This window comes from Macrobrachium nipponense, chromosome 42 (assembly GCF_015104395.2).
Source record: "Macrobrachium nipponense isolate FS-2020 chromosome 42, ASM1510439v2, whole genome shotgun sequence".
Classification (NCBI taxonomy): domain Eukaryota; kingdom Metazoa; phylum Arthropoda; class Malacostraca; order Decapoda; family Palaemonidae; genus Macrobrachium; species Macrobrachium nipponense.
Genome location: NC_061103.1, coordinates 21,961,198 through 21,987,649, shown reverse-complemented (window position 1 = coordinate 21,987,649; position 26,452 = coordinate 21,961,198). Strand labels below are relative to the sequence as shown.

Here is a 26,452-nt window from a genome sequence, read left to right as displayed (position 1 = left end):
AGTTTAATCGACTCCTCTAGAAGATCTGCTTTCGCCGCAGCGAAAGTTTTCTTTACAGCGCCTGAGTTGGACCACGTTGTAAAGAATCAATTTAAACTTTTGGAAGTCTTTAGCTTCCTTGATTGGACTATTGGCGCTTTAGCGGCCAAGATCGAAGGACTGTCCTTCTCTTTCTCAGGAGTTAGCGGAGGATTGGATTGGTGTTGATGTCCTGTGCAGACAAATCCATTAGGATGGACGTGATGAGTTAGCTTCGCTCATCGCCTTTGGTACCCTTAAGAAAAGGCAACTTTGGTGCTCCTTTGCTTCTAAAAGGGTTACTTCCCAACAGAAGTCTGCTCTCTTGTTTGCTCCTTTTGTGAAAAAGATAACCTCTTTCCAGACGATGTAGTGTTGTCAATTTCGTCTGCGCTAGATAAGAAATCTACTTCGGATTTACTGGCACAGTCTACTAAGAGACCTAAAGCTCCTTTGGAGACTGTTCCTTCGGTTTTTCTCCTCTGGCCCAAGCGCCTTTTCGAGGGAGAAAACCCAAGCGCTTCTTTCGGCCGAAGTCGAATTTGCAACCTCAGTCTAAGGCCTCGGCCAAGGTTAACAAACCTTCCAAATGAAAGCTCGGTTCTTCATGCACCAGTGGGAGCCAGCTGGCTCTGGTTTGGGAGGAATGGGAAAACAGAGGAGCAGAAGCCTGGGTAGTGCAAGTACTCAAGTTCGGCTATTGTATTCCTCCTCGTTTCACCTCCCTCGCTCTCACCTGTGCCAATTCCATTCCAGGCATACTCTCCGGGCTCAGACAAATTTCTGGCGCTAGCCGCAGAAGTGGAAGCGCTTGTTCTCAAAGAAGCGATAGAACAGATAGAAGGGGATTTTCCTCCAGGCTTTTACAATCGCCTTTTTGTAGTTCCCAAGTCATCAGGGGGCTGGAGGCCGGTTTTGGATGTGAGCGCCCTGAACTTGCATGTCCAGAAAACAAAATTTCATATGGAGACCACTCGGTCGGTTCTGGAAGTCCATCAGACAGGGGGATTGGATGGTCTCTCTGGACATGCAAGACGCTTATTTTCACATTCCGATACATCGCGAATCTCAGAAGTACCTGAGGTTCATGTTCGAAGGCAAGGTGTTTCAGTTTCGGGCGCTTTGCTTCGGACTAGCGACCGCATCCTCAAGTTTTCACCAGGGTTCTACTCCCGATAGGAAGCTGGCTACACATATTAGGAGTAAGAATCTCCCTCTATCTGGACGATTGGCTTCTCCGGTCGGAATCAGAGAGTCGGTGCATGAAGGACCTTGGAACAACTCTGGATCTTGCCAGAAAGTTAGGAATTCTGGTCAACAAACAGAAGTCCCAGTTGGTTCCATCTCAGAGCATCCTTTATTTGGGGATGATTCTGAATGCTCAAGTTTTTCGGGCTTTTCTGTCCCCGAAGAGGGTTCAAGGCTGTCTGGAGACAGTTCAGGGCTGTCTGGAGACAGTTCAGGAGTTCTTGGACAAAAAGGTAAGTTCTGCCAATCAGTGGGATGAGGCTCTGGGCAAATTGAACGGTCAGTGGAGAAATTTGTGACGTTGGGGAAGACTGCACATGAGACCTCTGCAGTTTTTCCTGAGAGCCTTTTGGTGCAGGAAGACACAACCAGACTCGATTACCTTTCCTGTCACAGATCAAATAAAAGAGGACCTAAGGTGGTGGCTCTCTCGAGCAAGGTTGGAAGAAGGGTTAGATTTACGACCCATCCTCCCGAACCTACAGTTCTTTTCCGACGCATCGGACACAGGTTGGGGAGCCCTGCTGGGAAATCAACGGACTTCAGGAGCTTGGACGGAGAAGGAGAAGAAGTTCCACATAAATGTAAAGGAACTTTTAGCAATTTTCCTGGGGCTCAGACAGTTTCGGAGCTTATTAGAAGGTCGGGTAGTGGCAGTGCATTCCGACAACTCCACGGCTCTCTCGTACGTGCGGAAACAGGGGGGGACTCAGTCTTTCTCTCTATACGAAGTAGCCAAGGATCTCCTCCATGTGGTCAAACGAAGCGAAGGTTTCAGCTAGTCCCGAGATTTGTTTGTTCCGGGAAAGATGAACGTCCTGGCGGACGAGTTAAGTCGTCAACAGCAAGTGTTACCTCTGGAGTGGACTTTGGACAACAAGATTTGTCAGAAACTTTGGCGCCTTTGGGGACGACCGTCAATAGACCTGTTCGCGACATCAAGGAACAACCGTCTTCCTCTCTTTTGTTCTCCAGTTCCAGATCCTCTAGCTTGGTCGGTGGACGCAATGCTGTTGGATTGGTCGGGTCTGGAAGCTTATGCATTCCCTCCGTTCGGTCTAATAAGAGAGGTGCTGAACAAGTTCATGTCGCACAGCAATGTAACACTAACGTTAATCGCTCCCTTTTGGCCCAGGAAAGAGTGGTTCCGGACCTTCTCCAGTTGTTAGTAGACTTCCCAGACTTCTTCCTCCAGAGAAGTGGCTTCTCAAACAACCTCACTTCAAGAGGTTCCACCAAAACTTGTCCGCTCTAGCTCTGACAGGGTTCAGACTGTCCGGAATCTTGTCAGAGCGAAAGGGTTTTCAAGAAGAGCTGCAGAAGCTATCGCTCGTTGTAGGAGAGTCTTCTAACAAACTCTATCAAGGGAAGTGGAGAATCTTCAGAGAGTGGTGTAGAAGTGCTAAAGTCTCTACTTCTGCGACCTCTTTAACAGAAATAGCAGATTTTCTTCTATTTCTTAGGAACTCTAAGAAACTGGCTCCTTCGACGATCAGAGGATATAGAGCCATGCTCTCTTCGGTTTTTCGACATCGAGGTTTGGATATTTCCTCCAATTCAGATCTGTTGGACCTCATTAGGTCTTTCGAAACCACTAAGCTCCCGCAGTATACAGTGGCTTGGAACTTAGATGTGGTGCTTAAGTTCCTCATGGGGCCACCGTTTGAGCCTTTGAAGTCGGCTTCACTCAGGAACTTGACTAAGAAGGCACTTTTTCTTATTGCACTAGCTTCTGCTAAGCGTGTCAGCGAATTGCACGCTATAGACAAAAGAGTCGGTTTCTCTCAAGGCAATGCTGTATTTTCGGTATCTTTGACCTTTCTAGCCAAAAAATGAGAATCCTTCTAATCCTTGGCGAGGAGTTTTGTGGTAAGGAACTTATCTGATTTGGTTGGACATGAGGAGGAAGAAAGGCTCTTATGTCCAGTCAGGGCTATTAAGCAGTATCTGTTTGCCACTAAGGGTATTAGAGGACAATCTTCTAAGCTCTGGACCTCGGTTCAAAATCCCTCTCGTCCTCTTTCTAAGAATGCTATATCGTTCTTTATTAGAGAGCTTATCAGGGAAGCTCACTCGCAGTCCGAGAACGACAATCTTTCCGTTCTGAGCGAGGTTAGAGCAGTGGCAACTTCTTTAGCATTCAGAAAGGAATTTTATCTTTTTAGCTTCGATTCTTCAGAACACGTTCTGGAGATCGAATTCGGTTTTTGCGAGTCATTATCTCAAAGAGATAGAAACGGTTTTGAGAATTGTAAAACGTAGGTCCGGTGGCGGTTTCTGGCATGGTGTTGGGAGAAACGGCACAGGGGTCGTCACCTCTATGCTAACTTTTCACCTTGAATAGGTTGTCGAGTTCAAGGGAAGCTGGGGGTACTGAGTACCTGGGATACTCACCAGTCTGTTAGGTCAGATTTTACAATGGTTGGGTATATATGTTTTTAAATCTGGTGTTGGTGACAAAAAATTTTGTTTTGTATGATTGAATTTCTGGTCTTAGCCCAGGGCAGGGCAATCTTTGTTGTTACTATCCTCCGTCAGTCAGCCTTGACTCGCTTGAACTACGGAAGGATTCCACTCCTGTAGAGGCTAACTGGTCAAATTCCAATTCCTCTACAATAGTAAGAAGAGCAACGACCAGAGGCAGTAACAGTCTGCTGTAGCTCTCTTACAAGGTAAGGTACAACAGACACCTTGAGTGTTTACTGGTATTGTAATAAATGTAACCATTTAGAAATACTAGTGGTCCACTGAATCCCACCTTCCCATAAATGTGTAATCAGCTGTATAATTGTTCGGTAAGACACTACAATAAAAATGAAATTTTCATTATTAAAATGAAGTTTTATTGTATACTTACTGAACAATTATGATTATACCCACCCTCCTCCTCCCCTTAGGTGACGGACGGGCAGAAAGAATTGGATTCACCTGGGCAGTTGTACCTGGTTCTCCCGCGAGTGGAGGGAGATGACGTCATCACCACCAGTGTTGGCGACGCCTACGCGCTAAATTTGAATTTAGTATCCTGCCGCTCGTGGAAATCACGGCTGTATAATTGTCCGGTAAGTATACAATAAAACTTCATTTTAATAATGAAAATTTCATATTTTGGTATATAACAAATTGTAAAACGATCAAAGCAACACAGAGAAAATATTATCACAATATGATGCATGAATTCGTAAAGCGCGGACGTAAAAAGTTGTTTTAAAAAATTCGCCATAAATTGTGCTAGAGACTTGTTGCAAAATGAAGGTAATTGATTGAATATTACTAGACTGTACGTGTTGTAGCTTACAATTGAAGTTTTCAACCATTTCGGTCGAGTTAAAGTTGACCGAAGGTCAAATTTTTTCTATTTATAGTGATTTATATGAAAATATTTCAAAAATGATAAAAGCTGCATCCATGAGTTATTTTTTGTTGTATTCTACATGAAATTGTGCACATTTTCATATATAAAACTTTATTTAACGGCTAATATAAAATGGTGCAAACATTACGACAATCTGATGAAAGAATTTCTGATTTTTTCGGCTGAGTTACCGCATGAACTTAAGGAAAAAGTATTTTTTTAAAATTCACCATAAATCGAAATATTGTGCTAGAGACTTCCAATTTGTTGCAAAATGAAGGTAAATGATTGAATATTACTAGAATGTAAGAGTTTTAGCTTACAATTGCGTTTTTTTACCATTTCGGTCGAGTCAAAGTTGACCGAAGGTTGAAAATTTGGCACTTATCGTTATTTATATGAAAATATTTCAAAACTGATAAAAGCTACAACCATGGATTGTTTTTTGTTGCATTCTACATGAAATTTTGCACATTTTCATATGTAAAACCTTATGTAATGGGTAATATATAACTCTGCAAACATTACGACAATCTGACAAAAGAATTTCTGATTTTTTCGGCAGAGTTACTGCGCGGACGGAAGGAAAAAGTTTTTTTCAAAAATTCACCATAAATCAAAATATTGTGCTAGAGACTTCCAATTTGTTGCAAAATGAAGGTAAATGATTGAATATTGCTAGAATGTAAGAGTTTTAGCTTACAATTGCGTTTTTTGACCATTTCGGTTGAGTCAAAGTTGACCAAAGGTTGAAATTATAGCACTTCTCTTTATTTATATGAAAATATTTCAAAACTGATAAAAGCTACAACCATGGGTTGTTTTTGTTGTATTCTACATGAAATTGTGCACATTTTCATATATAAAACTATTTAACGGCTAATATAAAACTGCAAAAATTATGACAAAGTGACGAAATAATTTCTGAGATGTGTCGCTGATGCTGTTTAGTGCGAGAAGAAGAAATTCGCGCATGTGCGCCTGGGTAATACTTGTAAAGAAAACAACAGCTTGATCAGTGAACTCCCAGCATCCCTCAAGGCGCGATTCAAAATTTTTCACCAAATAGGCCTATAAATATTTGAAAAAAAACTTTTTCATCGATGTAAAATACGTCCAGTAGGCGTTTAAGTGTTAAGCTAACTTTTAAATGAAGTTTTAGTAACTTTAATTTAATTTAAAAGTTAGCTTAATACTTAGGGAGCATGATTACCTTCATATTTAGTGTTCAAACTCGAAGTAAATATTTATTAGCATTTTTAGAGACTGTCAAACTTGAGTAAAACTTCCTCCTAGGGGGTGGAGGGAGGTCTGGAACCTAACCTCTTGTAAGTTAAGGGTATTACTGTATACAGTTTATCAGTACATAATTACAAGAATCATGGGGTTCTTTTGATTCATTGTAATTTTAGCTAGGTTTTCCAAATATTTGTCCATTTTATTAGCTTTGGTGTGCTCTTTGTTAAGCATGGAAACTTTGCCAACTTTATTTTACCATGTTTTTTTTTTTTTTTTTTTTTTTTTTTTTTTTTTTTTTTTTTTTTTTGCTTCGAGTCCACAGTAACTGTTAAGTTTTAGATTTTGTAAGTAGAGCTTAGTGCCATTGACCTGGCAAGAGTTGGGTCTTTAGGCACCAATTGACTTCCAGCAGATGGTACTTCTGTGGAGGATATGACCCAGTCTTGTCACTGTTTCCTAGCTCTTGGATATGCTTCTCTATGCTACTTACAAGATGAAAAGGAGGGTTATAGTAATGATGAAGAGGGTTATAGTATTTTAAGACCACTCTGATTTGTTATCTTCAGTAGAGCTATGTTCCCTGCATTGTTTGACCTGAAGGCTCTGGATTTTTCCTCAAAGATTTGGTTTTAATGTAGATAGACACCATCTTCCAACACCACTCAGGCTGTTATTTTTTGATCCGTTTTGCCTCGTGGTCATAGGTACTTTTTCATCAGTTTTTGCTGTCAGTACCAAAGATCTTTAATGCCACAGTGCTCTTAGGCTTTGTATTTTGCCAAGAGAAGTCCTTCATTTGTACTCTTCTCACCAACACAGAAGCACCTTTCAACCTGGAGCTGTTCATTGCCTGGTCTAGGTTGATTACAGTATAGGCTTAGTCAGATATCTGAGTTACTTTAGTATAGAGTTGTCATTTCTCTCTGTAAAATGGAGGTACTAGTCAGTTTCAAGTGCTAGTCAAGTAAGGCAGTGTAATGTGATAATTTCTAACATATACTTTACTGGCTGTCTAGATATTATTAAGCTTGCAAGGTATATCAGGCTGCAAAACATTTTAATTATGAAACTCTAGGAGTTTACATGTAATTTTTAAACTTCTTTTCCAGAGCCAGTATAGTGTAGCAGATCTGGAGCACCGACTCTTAGAACTTGAAATAAAAAATCAACCACGCTCAGCTTTGCTTGGTCAGCTTCTTGCTTTGTATTGCCGTATAAAGAATGTTGAAAAAGCAGAAGAAACCATGAAGGTAAGAAAGAAAAGTTACAATATTCAAATAACTTTTGATATTAGGGGAAGTTTTAAAACTGGATCATATGCAAATGTCCAGTTTTTATAATTCAATCTGTCCCTTCTTGGTTCATCCAGTCTGGTAAAAAAAAAAAAAGCAAAAGTTTATTTTCAATTTCATCTTTGTAGTTGGCCCAGGTATCCTGTTATATTATTTTATATTTCAATGGAGTCTGGAAAGATGTCTCTGGATTGAAACCTTGTGTAAATATTAGATAAATTTTGCCTTATTATTAAAGTATCTATTTACATAACAGATTGTTTTTTACAAATATTGGTTGTGATATCACAGCACCAACCATACTCATAATGCCTTGTCGTTGGGAGGTGAAGACTTCAGAGAGCAGTTGCCGATTAACTTAGGCCTAGGCATTTCCACTAAATTGAATTGGTTAAATGTTCTGAGCCACTCCACTGAAATTGTAGAAGTTAGGGCAAAACTTTGAGAGAATGTTTCCAGTACTACTTTATACTCATTAATTGAAAATCGGAAAAGTGCAAAACATGTTGAGATGTAACTGCAAATGGTTTCTGTATCCTCTGCAATCAGATATTGAAGTTCTTACATGCAACGAATATAGTAATTATAAATGTCTAACTTATTTATTCATGAGCTTATATCTTTTTAATTACAGAAATTGGAGGCATTAGAGTATCCCATCACCCCAGGTCAACATGTTCTCCTTATTGAAATGTATGTTAATGATGGGCAACTGGAAAAGGCCCTCAATATTTATGAGTTCCTGCTACAAAAGGAACCAGATATAAAAATGATTCCTCCCAAGGTTCTTAAGCTAGCTGGTGCAATGATTTCAAAAGGAATGATTGAAGGCAAGTTTATTTAATTCCTTGCTATAGACAGTTAACAGTTAAGGACTTTGATGAAAAAATGAGGCTGTAAATGGTTGCAGAAGTCATGTTAACAATTGTTAAAAGAAGGCAATCTTTCTCCCATCTTTTAATGTCTTTTCTTAGAATTTACCTTCTGTGAATGTGTTTGTTGTAAATATTTTTGCTTATGATTTTCTGCATATAGAATGGCCATCACATTAAATCACTATTATTTTATTTTCTTAATTTTTGTATCTTATCTATTTTATAAGGAATTTATATATTTTATCATTGCAGAAACTTTCAAGTTGTTAGACAACAATGCTCCAGAAAGTAGCAGTGAAGAGATTGATGATGCGACTGGAGCATTCATGGGTGGTTCATTCCTCAATAATGCCATTGGGAAAGATGGTGTCACCACTGATGTTATACAACAATTGTTCGATAAGCTTATTGAAAAGAATTACATGAAACCTGTTGCTTTAGCTTGTGGAGCCCTAATTAAGGTTCACTTGGCCAAGTAAGTTTTAGATCTTGTAGGTTTATATTGGTGCTTGGGTAATAAGTTCAGTATATCTTAGTGTAACCAAACCACTAAACTGATTAACAGCTCTCCTAGGGCTGGCCCGAAGGATTATAATTTTTACATGGCTAGGAACCAATTGGTTACTTAGCAATGGGACCTACAGCTGATTGTGGGATCCGAACCACATAACACCTATCGATACATGAATTCCTAATCATCAGAAATAAATTCCTCTCGGTCTGCTTTAGCAGAGTGGGGAGTGAACTCAGGCTACCAAATTGATAGGCGAGTATGCAAACCACTTGTCCAGTGAGGAACTCTAGGTATTTACTTAGGTAATTTGCCATTATAGTAATTTCTCCTTTATTTAGATTAATACATCCAAGACTGTGCTGGATATTGGAAATTTCTGGACCTGATGAAAAAAACCTTTACATAGAAGTAAAACGGCCACTTTGCACCATAATTCCCCCTACCTTGTCAATACTACATAACATTATACATTAAATGTGCTTATAAACACCAAACAACAACTTTGGTATCTCTATAAACAGTAGATTGCACTGTACAGTACTGTACACTGCACAAAATGGGGCAATATACTGTACTATATAGAATTACACAAATATAACATTGAAATTCTTCAATCACTAGCGGGAAAACCTGTAAAATTAATAGAAATTGTGTACACAAAGAATTATTGGCATCTGTGCTTGATCACGAGCTATGTGGGAGCTCCCACAATGCCTTCAGCATCGTGAGTGCGTCAGTTGCTTTCTTACCGCCCTGAAGAGAGGATGTGCTTTGCTCTCTGTCCTTTTAAATCCAGTTTTGTTTCCTGCTTTTCACTAGAGAAGCTGGTTCCTCACGGGAGGTTACACCTTTGGCCTTTACAATGGAGGATGAAGGAGTTTTCGTCACAAAGTGTAGATCATCCGTACATGCAGATCCCACTGTCGACAAAGGTGAGAAAAGATCTACTGTGGTGGATGGATGGCAACAATCTAACAGTACGGGTACCCCTTCAACAACCCTCTCCAGATCTTTTTCTGTTTTCTGATGTGTCAGCCAAAGGGTGGGCGCACATATGGAGGATCTGGTGATTTCGGGAAAATGGAGTTGATAGGACAATTAACTCCATAAAAATGTGCTGGAACTAAAAGCAGCATTCCTAGCTCTGCAGGAGTTTCAGAAGGCAGAGGGACATTCTGTGGTATTGATGTCAGACAACACTACAGTTGTGGCATATGTTAAACAGCAGGGGGCCTGGTATCTTGACAATTACATCTCATAATAGTTCAACTGCATTAGTGGGATGTGAAAAACTTGTAGACGTCAAGGCCAGACATATTCTGGGGAAAAGGGGTGTAATAAGCAGACAAGCTGAGCTGCCAGGACAAGATTCTGGGAACAGGTCTTTACATTGGGAAGTGGCGGACAGAACGTTTGTCTTGTGGGAAGGGCCAGTGATAGATCTGTTCTCAACAAGATACAACAAGGAACTTGAGATATATCATTCAGATATATCTAGAAGATGAGGTAACTTGATTTATAAAAGCATGGCTGGCAGTTCTTGGAGTGACTTTTCAAGTATTATTCATTTTTCTTTCCAGTGATGACTTGCCTGCTGCTATGGATGCTTTTGAAAAAGTCTGCAAAGAATACAAAATTACTGCAGTGAAACATGAATTGACATTGGCATGTATAAAACTGGAGGATACTGAAAAGTAAGTAAAAATACAGATATTGGTAGTAATTCTGTTTGACCATAGTTTATATTTTTATGTAGAATTTTGATGAATGTTATTGTACAAAGTATTTTTTCACTTAGTTTTCAATGGCATGAAGGAGATGCATTGGCATAAATGAAAAGCCTTCTAGATTTTTTCTATAAATAAAAGTGACTATTGTAATGGTTCTCTTCAAGCTCATAAACTTTTAGACTGGTTAAAACCAAGTGGGCAGCTCACGAGAGAGTTGTAATCTTGACTTGAGGGATTATGTACTGCCTCTCTCACACACACGACATCTTTTTATATATTTGCTCATAAATGTACCTAGGGGTTGCTGTTGGTTTTATTTCTTATTGTTGATGATAGTATGTCAAGTTATAATTGTAATTTTGCAAAGAAATATTAGAAAAGACATGTATAATGCAAAAATCAAATTATCAGAAAAAACATGTATAACTTGGTGAAATTTACAATTGTCTTGTAAAAGAAACCCCACAAGGTGTTGTAAATAGTAATTTTCAACTTCTCGTAAAAGGTAGGGAAAATTTTTTTTAATATGTATTTTCCCTTGCACCTTGTGTTTTTGCATTTCTTCCTCTTTCCACTGGTGTGTTTATTTCTTAATTGGCCAACCTCAAAGTTTACCAGGCCTGGGGTGCTGCATATTGATTTTTTTAGTCTGGCTTTTAAGGGTTATTTCAATGGATTTTATAATTAAACCTTATTGTAATACTCTAGGTGTATAACTAGTTTTCCCTTAGAGATGTTACTGAACCTCTGCTGTTGCAAAGTCAGTCATTTTCATACTGGAAACCTCAGAAATAGCATGATTTCCAGCTTTGAAATACTTGGTTTGTTTATAGTGAACCTATCAATCTTGAGCCTAAATGATTATCTTGAATGACCCAGTCACAGTGTTTCTAAAATCTTAGCTGAAAGAAACCAAACTGCTAAGACTTACTGTGTGAATATTCACTTGGACCGTTGGGTGAAATCAACTGCACAGCTTATCTTTGCTTTCAAGAGGCTTTGTTAGCTATGAAAAATACAAATTCAGTAAAGCTTTGCTGATTCTAAGGCTTTTTATTTGGATTTTTGAATTTGGATAAAAGATGCTTTTGCTGTTAACACTGGAAAACGTGGAAGCTGAGAAAGAATTTGAATAATTTATGTCCATTGAAGTAAACTTATCATCAAAAGAATTAAATGCATTAAAATACAATTAGCTACTGTTTTAATAACTTACAGGTGGAAGGTTCAATCAAACCAAAAAAAAGGGAGGGGCGGGGGACTGCCACTAATCCTATTGGATGGGAGCAGAATGATTCCTTTAGGAGAGCCTGGCCAAGCATCAAAGGAACTGGTTGGTTGGTGCCCTGTCCCAGGAGTTTTGGCTGCAGGGTGTGCTGCATGAAGCAGCAGATGATTAGATATCAGTTTAGTCCATATTATTTTAGTTTTATTTTCTGTATTGGTGAAATGTGGGCATTGTTTAATTTATGGGAAACAAAATGTCTTCATGTATTTAAGTTGTGTTTTGACGGGCTAGAAATGGAAACTTGGAAATGAAAACAAACAGAATGGAGAAAGCCAGTGAGACTGATTTAGTGTTTTGTTTTGTTAGGGGAGAGCTCTCCGACTTATAGGAATTAGTGGGTTGTAAATCTTGCTGTGGTGGTGTTCAAAGTCTTAAGCTGGATTATACTGGAACCAAGGAACATGAACAGGTGGGTAGATAGTATGACTTGCTTATAGAAAATGTTAATCTAGGAAAATATTCAGCATGCGGCTGAAGGGTTTTTCCCGGGAAACTCCTTACTATTCTCCCAACTGTGACAAGGAGAAGGGTCTCCTGGGTCACGTTCAGTGACGGTTTCCATTGGAGGATGGCAAGGGCTTCCTCATAGGAGGTGCCAGTGGTTGACATTGCCATCCAGGATTTTGTGTATCATACTATTACTGGTGTTTGTTTTGAAGCAGAGAGGATTGCTAGGTGGGAGGAGGACATTGCCATGTTCCCTTGTGTTGGTAGGCTGACCCTTTGTGAAAGATGGAGGGTGATCCTCTTGGAGAAGTGAGTAGTAGTCATACCAATGTGAGAATGACAGCCTCCATTCTCGGGGCAGATATTTAGTCAGCTACTTCTCATAGAATCATTGCCAGCAAAGGGGCTGTTTATCATGAGGTTTTATTATTATAAAGGATTAGTTTATCCAGACCTCAGAACCTAATAAGGGCTCTTCTCAGGCTGTGAGATACTGGTATCTGTTCATCATGAGGTACTGGGCAGTCTTCTGATCCATACAGTAGAGCATAAGGTCAACTTTCTCTCTCTCTCTCTCTCTCTCTCTCTCTCTCTCTCTCTCTCTCTCTCTCTCTCTCTCTCTCTCTCTCTCTCTCTCTTACCTAGGTACTGGTTTTATGTGGGAGTAGATGATGTTCTTCAGAGTTGAGTTGCTCACCTGTCTTGTATTCAGTGTTCATGTAGCCCCTGTAGAACAGGCTTCTTCTGATATGATGCTGTCAATAGGTGAAATTTAATTTTGTGCCCCCCCCTCTCTCTCTCTCTCTCTCTCTCTCTCTCTCTCTCTCTCTCTCTCATCTCTCTCTCTCTCTCTCTCTCTCTCTCTCTCTCTCTCTCTCTCTCTCTCTCTCTCTGGTGGATTAATTCCCATGTTCTGGGTAATCTTGTGATGATGTGCTACACTGATTTTATTATTGGGTATGTCCTGTGCCATTTATCCGGGATATATTAAGTTTTTATTGAGTTCAGCTTGAATTCAAATGATAGTGTTTATTTCAGTTGCTTTAAAGTTTGTTTTTTCAAGTTCTTTTGCTACATTTCATTCTAAGAATAGTTGATGTTAATAAAACTGTAAAGTTTTTTTATGTTTAAAAAAAGAAAATGCCAGACTTGCAGTAGTGAACAACCTATGTTTCGATTTCAGTTTCTTTGAAGTTTATGTAAGGTATCTTGAAATTACCAGAATAAGAATACCCAGTATTGCAACACATGAGTTATTGCCTTATAGCTATGTATTTTGAGTGATAGGTAGATGTACTAGCATCACATATTTCTCATATGCATCTTGGCCTGATTAGAATTCTTTACTTGAAGATTATCTTATATGAAAGTTGGATAATATGGAGAACGTAATTCAATCCTTGAATATAGATAATAACATAGTGATAAGCAGAAAAAATTATTATAATCCTAGACCATGTTTTGGTTGGGAAGAGCAACAAAGAAGGTCATTCACTAAACTTGAAGTTTTTGGAGGGGAAATTGTTTTATTAATATTAAAATTACAATATTTATTTTCAGGCTTCAAAAGATTATGGATCTATCCATTTCTATTCATGGTGAGATGAATAGTTTGTATGACCTGGTATTTGCATTCATTGAGTGTGGCAAAGTCAGACAGGCCAAGAAAATTTTAGAGGTGAGTTTTAAATTCTGCTGTACAGTTAGTTTTCATGTTGAGAGTATTGGCTATACAAAAGGTATTGACCATACAAGTAGAGCTTTACATATCCAACACCACTGGGAACCTAAGGAGTCCAGATTAGTGAAAATTCCAATTTACAAAAGCATTATCTCTTAGCAGTAGCTAAATAACTCATCATCCCTTTAAAATATATAAACAAATATTTGTCTAATATTTTCCTTGCTTAATGTGTGACTCCAACTTCTTCCTCCAAGCAATTATTGTATACACCTAGGGTTCAGTGTGAGTCTTGCTTTGTAGGCAGTCGTCAGTTATTCCAGGCTATACATTGAAATACAAGGAAGGTAACAAGTGATTTATTACCAGTTAACTAACCACATATGGCAACAGCTGCTGAAATACATTAAAGGCAGTAATGGCTTCAAAAGCTAAGGTCATGTCTTTTAGAGATGTACATATACTAGCTGCAGAGTTGTGGAGTAGGAAAGCTAATGTAAGTTTAAAACAGTTTTTTCCCTTTAGTTTCAAGAGAATTTTCAAGAATATCTCAAATTTTTAGGCTAGTTACAGACCATGATACAGTAATTTAAAGGCAAGTTTATTTATTTAATGTTGATAAAATTTTGTTTCATAGACACCTGGACTAAGAGCTCGCCATCAAAGACTAGAAAACCGTTGCAAGAGGCTTCTGGAGGAAAACAGGTTAACTGAACTGGAGCAGCTTGTGGCAATAACAAAAGATGTCTTCGACATTGATCGAAACAGGATGTTTATGTACCTTTTTGAAGGTTACAGTAAGTATTCAAATTCTGTTGGTAGGGGCTACTACTGTCTTGTGCACCAGATTCGGTGCACTGTAGGCATTACTAAAGGTTCTTTGTAGCATCCCTTTAACCCCTAGCTGCAACCCCTTCTATTCCTTTTACTGTACCTCCATTCTTATTCTTTTTCTTAAATCTTATTTTCCAAGCTCTGCTAACAGTGGATTCATAGTGCAAATGCAAGGTTCTCTTGATACACCTGGCAAATCCTTTTACTGTCAATTTCAGTTAAGCATTGAATGACCTCATAGGTCCCAGTGCTTGGCCTTTGGCCGAAATTCCATACTCTCTCTCGCTGTCTCTCTTTGTCATACTTGAATGTTTCTTTGCTTTCATTTTATATAGTTATCAACAAATGTTTTGTCAGCCTTTTTTCATTAAGGGGTTAGACATGGAGTGAGTTCTCACCATTCTTCTCTGTCCTATGATTTTTTTTCCTTTGCTTTCTTTCCATCCACTATAAACTATCTTTTGCTTTTGTTTGTTTTCAGTCTTCTCCACTTTGTTCCATGCACCACCTCTTCCTCAAATTCTGATACACCAGCCTCTTATCTTAAATCTAGATTCATTGTTATAGTATATTAACATCTCTTGCTTAATCAGTTGATCTGGTGTCCTTCTACCTTTGCAATGGCTATTTCTTTACTTTTCTCTGTATTCCAACATGTCTTCAAGATACACAAATGTGCATTATAATCTCCACCTCTTTGCACAGTAGTTTTCTTGTATTTATCTCATTTTAAAGGCTACTTCTTTTGATCTTTATCATGAAGCCATACGAACCCTAATGATTCTAATGTATCTACCAGTCTTTGCACCAGCACCTTCTCCATTATATTCTGAAGTACATAGTCTTATTTCTCTTCACTTCCCAATCTGCAGAGCATGCCCTTTTCCTTTGTATACCACTGCTGAAAGGCTTTTCTGGACCAATCACTTCTGTCTTACAGCTTCTGTTCTAGTAGTTTTCATCATCCTGAGACCTTTAAACTCTTTAGCTGTTATCTTTTTGATTGGTCCCATTATTATTTTCACTTTCTCCAGTTCATTTAAAATTTTTTAGTGGTCCAATGTCTCTATACTCAACTGAACTTCTCTATTTTCATCTTTTATAAACTGCACCTTTTACATATTTTTCATCTTTCCTGGGCTACTTTGACATCTAGAATATTTTATCTTTTTCATTTATTGTGATGGGATTCCGATTCTGTTTTCAACTCATTTTGTTTTCCCTGACCTTTTCTTAATTTCCCCTTCTCTTTCTCTCATATATGTTTTGAAATTCTTACCATTAACTTTTATTTTATCAGGGCGTAAAAATGATTGTGACAAAGCCCTTGGTGTGTGGACAACTATGCAAGAGGAGAATATCGAGCCTAGTGAGTCTTTTCTCTGGGAGTTAGGGCAGTTGTTGACCAAACATGAACGGGAAGTACCTTTTGTGATACCTGCTGCTCCTCCAGCCAGTGCTGCACCAACAAAAGCACCTGTTCCAGCTCCAGCAACAGAACCTGTGGTCAGCTCCACATCCACTTACAAGCAGGCTCTCGGAGATAAAGACTTGAATGCCGCATTACAAGAAAAAAGAAGGCAAGTTCTCATTTTGGAATGTTTTGGTTTTCATTATCAACAATACAGTGGTACCTCGACATACGAAATTATCCGTTCTGAGGCAGCCTTCGTATTATGAGCTTTTCGTATCTTGAACTGCATTTTACATGTAAAATGCCTAATCCGTTCCAAGCCCTACAAAAACACCCCAGTAAATTATATTTCCAGGCTTACAACACATGTTCTAGGGTTACGACGCCGATCCGACAGAAGAAATATGACTCCAAAAAGGCAAAATACTGTATGTACTTGAGTAATATTCAACTGCATGTAATGTTCAACCCCATTTTTACTGCATATATTAGGACTTTAGAATATGTCCCTTAGCAATAAGCCTAGCCCATGTTAGCAGTTGCTACTGTAGCCTAGTCTATGATTCTGACATCTAAACCTAAGAAGCTAAAAACTTAGAAGATGCCAATAAAATGTATAAATAATCAGTATTTACTCATTTCAAATAATTGTTAATTAATCATTAACTATAATACAAAAAAAAAAAAAAAAACTTCCAACCGGTTGTTTACATTCAGCACTTACGAGTACCGAACGATCGCCAAGCAATCACTTTTCCTAGGACACAGTAAGCCATAATTGTTCATACACGAAACAAACCTGAGGTCTTAACATTAGGATTTACTAGCGCCAAGCTGGAAACCGGTAGAATTAAAATTACACTTGTGAGATCCAGGGACTAATGGCATCTATACCAGGTCACGGGGCATGTATACCCAGAATGCCCACGGCTACCTGTGACCCATCAGTTATTTTCCTACCGCCTTTAAGATAAGACGTGTTACTGTCTATCTCATTTAAAGCCGGTTTTTCAGTTTGCCCGTTCTTTATCCATTTCATTTTTTATTTTTCATTCCTTTTCTTTCTCCAAGTGTGATCAGTGTGTGGTAAGAGTGTATACGTGGTATGATGGAGAATTTTGCCTCAACATCGGGATTGTCTACCGTTTCGAAGAGGAGACAAAGGAAATGCCCAGGAGTCAGTGGCTTTCCATGTTCTAGGTTCCTAACTTCGGTGTCGACGGATCCTCATCCAACGTGTAGTAGGTGCAGGGAAAACGTATGTACGGTTACTAATCCGTGTTCTGTTTGTCGCGGTTGGTCGGTGGAACAGTGGAAGAAGTTCTATGGGAAAAGCCAATACAAAAGGAAGGGGGTGACGCCATCGTTGGATGACCAAACCTTACCGGCTTCTTTTGTATCGGTAATAAACCAGGCTGCTCCATATGTTTCTCCACCTGCTTTTGAATTGTCTCATACCCCTTCGGTTTCTCCTAGCGGTTCTGTATCGGAAACGTCAGGGGGGGCCTTGGGTAATTTTATGAATAATTTGCACTCTCCTTTGTTCCCAGCAAGTAGAGGGCGGATAAGTATTGGCCATGTATGCCCAATTCTTGATGTACCATTTTACCTGAACTAGTGGTCCTGTACTACCAATCCCACCTGCATTGGTCACACCCCATTTTATCCAAAGTAATGTTCTTTGCTTTGGCACCCATGGCATTTGCACCCTTCTCCCCATTTGTTCCCACCTTTGAAGAGCTATCATTCCAACCTCTACAGCAGTGAGAACTTATCAGTCATCCTCTGTTGTATATTAGGAGGTAGGGCAGCAATGACTTCCAAAGCCATCAGGCCTCTGATTGGACTGCTCCAGTGAGGGGCACAACAGTATGAAAAGGTCGTTCAAAGAGAGCAGAGTTTCGTGGATCCATTCCCGAAGTAGAAGGAGTGCGTGTAGATCATGATGTGGCAACTGCTGCTGTAGATCACAATGGCAACTGTTCAAGTAACTTCCCAGATGACTGCATGTTGATAATATTATGAATTGATAACTTTTTTGGTTGATCTGTGCTTATTTAACTATCTCTGTACACCAGAGTGCTATGGCTTTAGCTGGTACAGCATATTAATTGTAATTTTTTTAATTCATTTATTTTAAAAATACTTGGTTTTTTGTTTTTCAAGTTCTTTAATTTTCATTTTTAAGAATCTTTTCTGACGTTGACATAACAAAAAACTTTTTTTTTTAAATATGAACAGATTACCAAGCACACAAATGGTTGGGGTTATCAGCTGGTACTTTATTTGAAGGTTTGGCAGCATTGGATGTAAATGTATATAGATTGAAATCTACATAATACAGAGATTACAAATAAAAAAACATTTTAATCTTCAAAACCTGAAAGATTTTGCTCATTATTATCATTAAAAAAAAAGATTATCATGATGCAATACATTTCATTATATTAGACTTGCTATAATAAGATTTACCGATGAACCCTTTTAAATTACCACTGTTTTACTTTGTTTGTAATTTTACCTTAAAGTCAGGGTTGGTTAAGGAGAGTAAAAGTGCCAGTAACATTGATATACAACATTTAAATTACTACTCATCCCTTAATTCATCTATCATAGTCTGCCAGTACAAGAATGAATCTTGTGACTATACACATTGGTGTATGATACTTCTCTTATATGCTGTTGTAACAAAGTATAGTTTACACACACTTCATTCAAAAGCCACATGCAGGATGAATTTATGAGACTGTTTCCAAAAAAAGAATAGCATTTTTGATGCAGGGAAGTATAGTGTTCAATACATGTATTGTGTGCTGTTACATGTATTTTATCTTCTCCGAGAGGCAGAATTCAGAAAAATCTTAATTTTTTCTTATTTTCAGACTAGAAAGATCTGGTACAAAGTTATCAGTCACTAATGAGTCCAAGTTAATTGAGGGTTTCCTTCAAGAATCAAGATTGTCAGAAGCTACTAAACTAGCAAGAGAGATGGCAGTTGCTGGACAACTCCCGCTGGCAAGAGTCATGAAATACCTTCTAAACAAACTAAGTGCTGCAGGAGATGTTGATTCAGTTAGTTTCTTTGACCAGTACCTTGATGAGGTAAGAGGATAACCAATGGCTTTTCTGTTTGTAACTGTCAGGAGGGATCACTTGATGGTCTGCAAAGATGTTACCAGAGAGAGAAAGTGCAGTGTCTTAACTTCTTTTTAGTTGTCCTTCACTTACCTTTTCACCTTTAAAAAAAATTTTGGTGACCCCATCAGTTTAGAAATGTGACTCAGTGTTCTTATCTTCTTTATGATAATTTAAAATCCTCTTAATACATATATGAAAGGGATACATTGCCACTTGTCAGAATTGTAATTTTTGTGTTGGGTAGAAAAGTATTTCAGCTACCACATTTGGAATGGAAGGTTAGTTAATTAGTCAGATGGTTTTATGCAGAGGTTGTAATGTGGTTGAAATAACCTTCCATAAGGATTTTTGTATGCAGTCAGTGCAGCTGTGAAAGTTAGGAATATGAAACTTCATTTGTTCATATATGAAACAAACCTTCGGTCTTAACATTAGGGTAAATACTCAGCCCCAGCTGGAAACCGGTAAAGTTTAAAATAATTGTGTACGCAAGGGACTATTGGCATCTGTGCTTGGTCATGAGACATGTGGAGCCACCCACATACCCCTGATTAAGTCGTGACCCCGCTAGTTATTTTCTTACCGCCTTTTAAGTGAGGACGTGCTTTGCTCCGTCCTTTTAAAGCCGGTTTAGTTTGCCCCCTGTTGTTTTCAATTTGTTGCTTGGAATTCCCGGGTATGTGAACATGAAGCCATCTCATGCTGCGAGACTTCCTGGATGTCACAAGAAGCAGAGAGAGGAATGATAACAAACCTACATGAGTGGATGAATTGGTTTGTTAGGAGAACATGTCTTCTTATCTTCCTTGGACGCAATGAACTATACCATTGTGTAAAACCCAGAAGTCTGACTCTATGATATTCATATATGTCTTAGATTCGGAAATACTGGTCAGTTGTTTCGTAGAATTCTGGTATTCAGAAAACTGATCAAAGGTGGCAAACTCCCAGTTGGTTATAGTACTTACCTCCCACCAAGAGTAAGTCTATCCTAATGTTAAGACCGAAGGTTTGTTTCGTATATGAACAAATGACAAATTTTTAACCAATTTGTATTTTTCATAACTTACAAACCTGAGGTCTTAACATACAAAGGCCCACCTCTAACCACCCCTCTATCAACTAACCTGGGTTGGAAGAATAACTAACAGGGTCACAAGTTAATGAGGGTTATGTGGGTGGCTCCGCATGTCTCGTGACCAAGCACAGATGCCATTAGTCCCTTGCATACACAATTATTTTAAACTTTACCGGTTTCCAGCTGGCGCTGAGTATTTATCCTAATGTCAAGAGCTCAGGTTTGTAAATTATGAAAAATACAAATTGGTTAAAAATTTGTCATTTTTCTACTTTAGTATGAACATATTTTATAAAGTGAAACTTCGTTCATGCAAACCCATAATTATAAAAAGCTTTATTCCATGCAAACATCTCAAAGCCACACCTTGATAGATCTTGAGAAGAGAAAGATCCCCTACTGTTCATGCACGGACCTCCTTCACTGTCCATCAAGGTTTACTTTTATTTTTCAATGTGGTATCTTGGGTATGTATCTTTCTCATTTCTTTGCATCAATCCATTTTCTCCTGTTCACCCTTTGGCAAGTGCAACTTGTTCATGGACCTCAGATCTGGGACCTTTTAGACTCTCCATGCTCTTATTTCCTTGGTAGTTTTCTTCTTGATGTCTTAAATCAGGACACTGAGGATTTGTGATCAGTACTCATTGGTACTTTTATTACTAAAAGGACATATATTATTAAAATTGACAAATGATTATGGTACATAACATTAACAAAGGCAGTGGCAATTTTGGTATTGCCACAAAAATGAGAACTTTATCATTGAAAAATTACCTGATTCGTGATAAATCCCTGCTGTAAGCTCGCATACACCAATTATTAAAGATGAATTTTACCTATTGTTAAATTTAGCTTATATATCTCCGTGCCGATTACGTGAGTCAGCATTAAAAAAAAATGAATGGCTGCCTGGATGCCTGTTTAGTTCACCTGTTCACCAAGTGTGTTTCGAATGTTTTAACTCTGTCAGAATTCTCCTTGCCGCTGTTTCACTTAGACAGTTGGTATTCTATGAAGTTGGGCTGTTTTGTACCTGTTTACGGTATTGTCATTTCATTTTCCCATGATGTCTTCCACCAGAAGCAAAAACCAATAACATCAGGCTATGTAAGAATGATTGTTCCTACACGATATACAAACCCTCAGTCCTTTACATAAGGAATTACTTTCGGTGTAGCTGGAATTACGGCCGTTAAATTCTTGAACAAGGTGGTTAGGCATTAACTACCATGTGGCAGGCGGGTATGCCAGCCTACCAGGATGCAAACACTCCACTTTGCCTTCGGCCGTCTTCCGATGAAGACGTGTGTTTGTGAGCTCTTGCTGACTGGTTATTGATCATTTTCCCAGTGGGATCTTTCTGGTTTATTTTTTTAAAATAAATATGTATATACAGTGTTTGATATTAATATTAAATTCAATCAATTCATTTAATATACAACCCACTTTTTGTGATAGCCTTTATAGCTGCCTTTCTACTTTGTGGTAAGAGTCGGCGGCAAAGGTATGCCAAATTCTTTATTATTTATATTCTTTTGCCCTTTAACGTGAGGACGAGATATGTATTTAACTTGAGGACGAGACATGTATTTAACGTGAGTGATATTGATCCTGTAACAAGACTTATTCATCCGAAATTCACGCTTACACTTGGGAATTACTGAGGGGAACTTCAGAGGTTTGTCCTTTGTTTTATTTTTTATGGTAATTTCTCTTCCCCACTCATCCTTTCACTTACTATTGGTGTTTGGGGGATCTCCTCTCACTTCGGAGGGCGGTGCCCTTGGATGCGAGAGGAGTATCCTTATTACTTTAAATCATTTTTTCTTTATTTTACAGACTAACAGTGGTGATTGTGTTTATAGCAGTATTTGGTTGGATAGCTCTTCGTATTGGTTATCCTAACCTTGGAATTGTACCTGTGACTCTAAGCATGTTGTGATACTGATCCTCGAGTGTGTGTACTGATCCCCTGCTGATAATCATATTCATTTACCACTACTACCCTGGAGTTACATCACTGGACGAAGCTTTCGCGCTGCCCTGTGATGTTTATCTATTCCTGATGGTAGAAGTGTGTCAGAATTTGGAGGAATCAAAGAGGAAGAGAGCTCATCAAGTGTCGTTATCCTCCTCTTCGAGATGATCATATTTTCATCAGTCTCCACCCCTTCAACTCCTAAAGGCTCTTTGCCGCAGAAGGAGAAGGTTGTCTCCCCCCTTAAGAAATCTCGCACAGGGACTTCTAAGGGTCTGTCTTCTCACTGAGGTGGCGGTTGGGTCTTCCGCTGGCTCTCCCGTTCCTTCAGGAATGGGAACCGTCATGCTGTCCCCAGGGTCTAGCGTGTCAGGAGCCATAGAAGCGCAAACTTCGGGTTCGCACTTCTGCTGCTAGTCCCAGAGGTTCTGCATCTAAGATTAGCTCGTGTCGGGCACTCGCTTCGCGAGTCCCCGAGTGTACGTAATCTTCGGATTCGCATGCAACCAGAGTCGTTGACGCTGAGTCCGCTCACCGTCATGACTCGGGCACAGGGTGGAAGAAAGGAGCGAGTCGCTCAGGTGACTCGCGCCTTGTCGTTGATCACTTGTCTTGGTGATTGCTCTGTTCCCAGGGTTGACGTGACGGTCCCGTGGGACCGTCCACAGCAGAGACGGTGGAGGCTCCCCATCCAGTCCTCTTGAGAGGTTTCGCCCTTGACGAGGATTTGGATGAGTTGGAGGACGGTATAGGCTCTCTCCAGTCAGGTGCATGCTCAGCCCCACCCAGACGACGGTCACGTTCGTGCGACCGACCAGCCTCGGTCGTGGCAGACGCTTCGCCTGCCATGTGAGAGAATTTCGTAACCCTCCTCGAGGAAGCATTCTCTCCACTGCTGCTCCGTCAGGTCCTCCTTCCCAGGTCGCGCTGGGGCCTGCTGGCTTTGGCAGCTGCCACACCCTCTTCCTGGATGGAGAACCATCTGCCACCCTGAGGAAGTTGGCGAAGAAGAGGAAAGGTGTCGTCGTCATCTTCATCGTCGTCGTGTGCTTCTGCTGCCTCTTCCCCTTCGACTTCCAAGGCCCCCAACCGAGGAAGAAGAAGGTGGCCTCCTCCTCCTCCCCCCCAAGAAATCTTGCACAGGGACTTCTAAGGGTCTGTCTTGCTCCGGTGAAACAGGTTGGTTTTCCGCTGGTCCTCCGGGAACGGGGCCCGTATCTCCTTCCTCAGGGAAGAAGACGACGGGGACCATGGAGGTACCAGCCACCACTGGTACCTCTGCTCCCGGCTCCGTAGGTTCCAGCTCCGGACCGGGAACCGTCTCAGCCGCTCGCGAGTGTCATCAAGTGTACAGGTGACCGTGCAGCCAAGGTCCAGATGGCCGAGTACGCTCACAGTCAGGACCCAGGCATGGAGCGGAAGGATAGTAAGAGTCGCTCAGGTGACTCACCAGACCGGATATCACTCGCATTTCAGTTAAAATGCAAATGCTTGACCATATTTTTCTTGCACTCGATGGTTATAGCTGAACCCATTCCTTCATGGAATGGAATACCTGGCAACTCAGGATGACAAGTTAGCGAGAGCTAACGGTGTATGGCACTGCCAGCCACTTCCAGTACGGCTGGCTCTCCGAGATAGTTCGGTCGGGTATTGTCTCTCCTCCTCTGCGATGATTGACTACCGATTAGAATCTACCCAGCAATCACAGACTTAAGTCTCTGGTTTGCTGGAATTCGCGCATACGTGTATGACCATCTCTCCTGCATCACCTTTTGCCGTCGCAAGAATTTTCAGACAGAGATATCTCACTAGACTCGTTATCATCTTTCTGTTTACCTTGCGGGAACAGAAGTCTGTAGCCTAGTCTTCCGCTTCATCACACCTGCCACTGCAATGACTCGGAATTATTTTCTTCAGACAATCTGAGTTTGTCTTCTAAATACATCTCTTAATTCGTAGGTGTGCAATTATTTTGTTCACCCCGAATTGTAGATGAATAACGGAAGACTTCGCCTGTTCCCCACCCTGCCAGCTCTGCTTCCAAAGTAAATAGAAATGTCCTCCCTGATCCAGCCCATGAGAAGTGGTTCTTCAGGCAGTACAATCTCTGTTGTCATTACTGGAAGACGCTCTGCTTTCATTGCAAACTCTGACTTCTCGCCAAACAGCAATGTAATAGCAGTTTAGTGTTTTCAGTTCTATGTAAAACAACAGGAAGTAAAGCCGTCTTTACTGGTTGGTGTCATTGACGGGACTTTTTCTGTGTTCAGAATCTTGAGAGAGAACTTCTCTCGATTCAACTGTGAAGACAGGTCCGCATTCACCTTAGTCTTTCACTAGCATATAGTAATGTTTCTCCTTAGTTGAGATTCAACTACTATGAGAACTTCTGTCTTGCCATCAGGGACCTCAGTCTCTAGAAGGCAATTGACTATCGTCTGATGGGTGCATGCTTTGAGAGAATCATCATCTCATCTCCCAACATTGGTGGCGAACAAGATAGACGATTTGTATGGTTGTTCTCGGCATAACCCTTCAAAAGGAGATTGTCATGTGACTATGTCTCCTATGCATGACAGGTCACACTGAGCACAGTCAGTCAGCAGCTGTTGAAGATTCCAAGATCGTCATGAGCTACGCTGTGGACTTTGTATTGGTTGATCCAGATCAGTCATTACTATGTCCTATTTGTATTGGTTGATCCAGATCAGTCATTACTATGTCCTATTGGCGTGCTACTGTACCCATAAGGATCGACATCCACTATGGAGTGTCGTGTCTTTATCCGCTGCAGACTGCCATTGCAGAAGTGTCTGATGACACATCTTTCTCCAAATATTACGAGACAGTGAGAGACTTCTCTGCAGTTGGATAGTCCAGTAGATGGGTACTTGTCAAACGTCATTTCCTTGGACCGGTGGTGGATGCTTGCAGGTTGTGTTTGCTTACCCAGCTCCTTCAACAGGACAAGTTGCATCTCGCCTATGATGTGCAGCTCTAGAGGTAAGAAGGATGCGAGACTGACTGGGCTCTCCACCTCGTCCTTCCACTCCTCTTCCTTCGGGTTGAGGATAGGAATTGAACTTACACTGGCAGGTCGGGCGATTGATATGGTAAGTTTACACATAGAGCATCCTTTTTATGTTTCTTATTAGAATCATAGAAGCAATCCCACCCCTACCTCTACCAAGGGGAGGAAGGAGACTGGCAATAATGCAAACCCTTCCCAGAACTTTGCATTAATGCCTCCGACTCTAAATATTCTTCACAGCCCATTTTCGGATGAGTTACGATTACTCACTCGTTTCGAAAAGGCCCAGAAGTCTGACTCTTAATCATGCAGCTCCTATACTCCGATCAAGTTGTCAGAAGCAGGACACTCCTCCTTGCTCTTATGACCAGGGGGAGTAGCCTAGGTGTGTAGAACTCCAGTCAGTTCAAGAGACTCACTCATATTCCTCCCACCAATCAGTGAGTCTTCCTTATGTAAAGGACTGAGGGTTTGTATATCGTGTAGGAACAAATCACAATTTTTGAAAGTAAATTGTACACTTCCTAACTATACAAACCTGAGGACCTTTACATATATGCCCACCTCATGCCACCCCTCAATCTGAACCAGGGTGGAAAGGCAAAGTGAAGTGTTTACATCCAGGCAGGCTAGCCTATCCGCTTGCCACATGGTAGTTACTGCCTAACCACCTTGTTCAAGAATTTAACGGCCGTAATTCCAGCTACGCCAAAAGTAATTAATTATGTAAAGGACCTGAAGTTTGTATAGTTAGGAAAAATACAATTTTCTTTCAAAAATTGTGATTTTTGGTGTAAGCAGGATGTTGAAATTTGAAGTAGGTCACCATTCGGTTTGTACTGGCTGAAGGGTAAAGTGTGTGGTCTTGGAACTAGATGTGAGGAATGTAGGGGATTGTTCAGAGGATTTTATGCCTGAATATGTCAGAAGGGAAGCGTATAGATTGCAAAATCAACCTTTCAGTTCTATCCTACCTAGTATCCCTTCAGCTGCACCTATCCCTACTCAGGCTAGGCATTTTGGTAGTTTGTCTGTTTTTATGTTGCATGGAACCAGTGGTTATTCAGCAACGGGACCAACGGCTTGACATGACTTCCGTGCCACGTCGATTGTGAACTTCTATCACCAGAAATACACATCTCTAACTCCTCAATGGAATGCCCAAGAATCAAACTTGCAGCCACCAAGGTGGCAGGCCAAGACCATACAGATAAAGCCACTTTTTTGGTAGTGCTAGTATTGAGACTTCCTTTGTAGCTCCGCCTCCTACTCATTTGGTTCAGGAT

At 40.1% G+C, this 26,452-nt stretch overlaps 1 protein-coding gene across 1 annotated transcript in view; it reads left to right on the top strand.

The window, feature by feature from the left end:
• LOC135213295 (leucine-rich PPR motif-containing protein, mitochondrial-like) overlaps positions 1 to 26,452 on the top strand; it is a 90,939-nt gene that overhangs the window by 25,362 nt on the left and 39,125 nt on the right. The window contains exons 3-10 of the mRNA XM_064247276.1: positions 6,970 to 7,110; positions 7,787 to 7,982; positions 8,280 to 8,502; positions 10,122 to 10,235; positions 13,567 to 13,684; positions 14,325 to 14,484; positions 15,822 to 16,101; positions 18,818 to 19,037. Of these exons, the coding sequence (XP_064103346.1) occupies positions 6,970 to 7,110; positions 7,787 to 7,982; positions 8,280 to 8,502; positions 10,122 to 10,235; positions 13,567 to 13,684; positions 14,325 to 14,484; positions 15,822 to 16,101; positions 18,818 to 19,037 (1,452 nt within the window). The remainder of the gene's footprint in view (positions 1 to 6,969; positions 7,111 to 7,786; positions 7,983 to 8,279; positions 8,503 to 10,121; positions 10,236 to 13,566; positions 13,685 to 14,324; positions 14,485 to 15,821; positions 16,102 to 18,817; positions 19,038 to 26,452) is intronic.